The following is a 3,423-nucleotide window of genomic DNA, read 5'->3' as shown; positions in this document are numbered from 1 at the left end:
AGAAAGTTCCAACAACTTTGGATCATAATTTATAAAGACGTAAGCACACCTGAAGCTTCTATGTTGCCCAACCCGATTACCAACCCAAAGGAATTCCAAATATTTCTCAAAGATGAAAAAAGCTTTGAGTTGAAATGACTTCTGATGGATGCTATAATATTAATTCATTGCTTACAATTTTACGTAACAAGTCAAAAATAAATTGAACAAACTTTTGCCTGGTTGCCTACCTTCCCTAACCTAACTCAAACAAACAGCAGAAGCATGCAAAGGAAGAATTAATATCATTATATATTAGAGGTCAGATGTCACTAAAATTTTGTTAGCATTTAGATACTTCGATCAAGTTTTTACTGTTGGATTTATGTATTTATCAAATTCAGTTTATTGTTTATAAAATTGTTTTATATATTTTTTTTAATATTAGCATTTTTGTCCCAGGATTCTAGTGCTCGACTTCAGTGCTGCGCAAAAGCAATTTTCAGTTGTCTTAGCCCAAGTTTGTTTTGATCGTCTTGTCTTCGTGACGTTGTCACATATAGCTGGTTGACAGGTCTTATGTTGGAGCCAAGCATTAACCAAAGATCTATTACTTATAGAAGAAAAAGACAAGTTAGAGTGATTTTTCTTGGATTTAGTGGATTTATCAAAACATTGTGGACCATCAGATGGACAGATCGACATCTCGATCGTTCAGAAACGGATGAAATCTCAACCGAGATGTGCGATCCAATGGCCAAAAATCTTGCTGAATGGTTCAACGCATTTATTATACTAAACCCAAGTCCCATGTTAGAGGCCCTTGAAATTGGGACACTTGTCCAGTCCATTTCCTTGTCAGAAATAGACCATTCATTTCCTTGTAGATATATGACATCTGTCCTAACATCACATATCGAATAATTGAAATCCACTTATAAGTCATATCAAAGAGTTGTGATTAAATTTAAAAAAAAATGATTTGACTTGTGAATGGATCTCAACCTTTTGATGTGATGTCGAAACATATGTCACACATCTACAATGAAATGCACAGTATATTAATCCCTTAAATTAGTCTCTGACTTCGATGGGAAACTATGCCCTATCGGAGTGCCGTTCAGGTTCTTATTAATTACTTGGAGCTATCTTAAGGCGTCAGTGCGAATTTCAGGCTTGACCATGCTGGTTTGCAGGGCAGGTTCAAAGGTGTTAATTTTCGGGCCTACACAAATTACTCTGTTATTCGCTGGCCAATATTTGATAAAACAAGCTTTATTTGATATGAAATTTTCATCAACATTATCTTATAGTCTTACGTTTGCACTTAAAATGGCAACCATCCCTGTTCCCCACAAAATAAAAAATAAAATATCGCAACTTGGGCATCTTTGGTAAAGTTGTGGAGCTAGAGCATATATGAAGAAGTCAAAAAAAATGTCAAAGCCATTGTTCAGAAGGTGTTTAACTGCCTGACCAACGAATTCTGATTCAGCAAGTTATATATCAATTATTCTTGAATCACAATAACCGAAGTCCAATCCGAAGATATTTATATTTCATAAAAACTCCCAAATGGACATGTTTGCCTCTTTAATCTTCAGTGAACAACCAAAGACCAGAAGATAGAATAGAACAGTTCAATTTGAACACTTAAAAATCCACCTCAAGTTAGGTAATCTACTCATATCAGCCAACCATCGATCATATATTATATATTGTAAATCCAAGAAACCTGCAACAAAGTACTCTCCTCGCTTCTTTCTCCAGTTTGAATTCCTCCTTTAATGGCTAAGCTTAAACTTCTCTTCATCTATGTTCTTGCCTGTCTTTACCTGCAACTGCTAACATGCAGTGCTACGACGTACATGGTGGGAGATAACTCTGGTTGGGATATAAGCACTGATCTTAACGCATGGGTCCAGAACAAGACCTTCAATGTTGGAGATTCTCTCTGTAAGTACTGAATCTTCTTTCTTATCGACCAATCATCTTCTTTAGTAACTTCTAAGTTCTAACCAACCTGGGTTTTGTATGGTTCTTGTTGCACCAGCGTTTCAGTACTCATCTAGCAACTCTGTGAATGAGGTCACAAGAGCCAACTTCAATGCATGCAATGTGACCAAAGCTATACAAATATATACCGGAGGAAACACAACGATTCCCTTGACGAAACCCGGTGATCGATTCTTCGTCGACGGCAACAGATTATATTGCCTGGGAGGGATGAAGCTTCAAGTCCATGTTAGTGGAGCTCAGGGGGCAAGTGCTCCGACAAGTGCACTGGGGTTGGCACCAGAAGCTTCTCTTTCACAACCTTCTAAGAACAAAGCCTCACCTAGTTTTACTTCAAATGGGCCACCTTCAAATGGAAAGAACTCTCTAATATTTGCAGCTTCTATTGGTGCCATTGTCGTTCTCCTGTTTCTTGGTATCTGAGGGGATTTTCTTGTTTTCACCCCTTTTAAGTGTCAAATAATGGTAATTTATTATCATTTTTTTTATTATACATTAATGTTTTTTCAATGAGGGTAGCAGCGTCAATTATTTCCTATGTGTAATTGAAATTTATTTAAAACAATGTTGTTGACATTTAATGAAAGAGGCAAATTGAATATTGGAAGTGTTGGGAACAAACTAGAATAACCAGAAATTGAAAAAATAAATAAATTTGACTTTATTTTTTATCCATAGTTCATCCGGGCCACTTAATGTGCACATCGGCTAAATTCTCAGGGTAGCTTTTTATATATAATTAAAATATTAACAGGGATTTGCCTCTGTTAAATATTTATGAGGCGTTGATCTTTTTCCAGCCACATTTAACGAGATCTCTACCCTGCAAAGTAGATCTCCATCCCCAAGAATATGAAGGTTTAGGTTGAATGTCGAAAAATGGAGTGACTTTGCAATATTTGTTTATCATAATTCGACCCCATAAAGAGTTGGGATTGTATACCAAATCCCATGCCTTTTGAGACAGAAATACAAGGTTGAAGGCCTGTAGATTCCTAGGATTTAACCCACCTTCACTCATGGGAGAGAAAATTGTTTTCCAATCAATAGTGTACCAACTGTTTATCACATTCAACCAAAAGAAGGATCTCATCTTTTTCTCAAGTTCCATATTTTCTGCTATCAATAGACAAAAGCAAGACATAAAGTGTGATGGTATTGATGCTATTGTTGATTGTAATAGCATACCTCTTCCTAGAGCACTAATATATTTAGTTTTTCAAACCTTGAAGACGATTGTTCACTCTTGTTAAGAGAGTGTCACAGTGCTTCTTCATTCTGCCATGAAATAATGGGATGCCCAAATAGATGTCCATTTATGATGTAGGAGTTATATGAAAATGCAATGATAACTCTCTCTCTTTATGCTTGATCTTGTGCTAGTGTTGTAATAGGCTCTAGATTTTTTGCATGTTCAACTGTTGCCCT

The 3,423-nt window shown here is 36.2% G+C and overlaps 1 protein-coding gene across 1 annotated transcript; it reads left to right on the top strand.

The window, feature by feature from the left end:
• Positions 1-1,737: 1,737 nt before the first annotated feature.
• Positions 1,738-2,621, top strand: LOC149029274 (mavicyanin-like). The gene is made up of 2 exons (XM_089150332.1): positions 1,738-1,935; positions 2,033-2,621. Exons 1-2 carry the CDS (start codon positions 1,767-1,769, stop codon positions 2,416-2,418), a joined length of 555 nt encoding a protein of 184 aa, XP_089006458.1. The 5' UTR covers positions 1,738-1,766; the 3' UTR covers positions 2,419-2,621.
• The last annotated feature ends 802 nt before the right edge of the window (positions 2,622-3,423 follow it).

The sequence above is a fragment of the Hakea prostrata genome, chromosome 1 (assembly GCF_041222555.1).
Source record: "Hakea prostrata isolate BN-2017 chromosome 1, UWA_Hpros_2, whole genome shotgun sequence".
NCBI classification, from domain to species: Eukaryota; Viridiplantae; Streptophyta; class Magnoliopsida; order Proteales; family Proteaceae; genus Hakea; species Hakea prostrata.
Note: the sequence above shows the minus strand (reverse complement) of the source record. Positions and strands in the feature narration are given on the sequence as shown.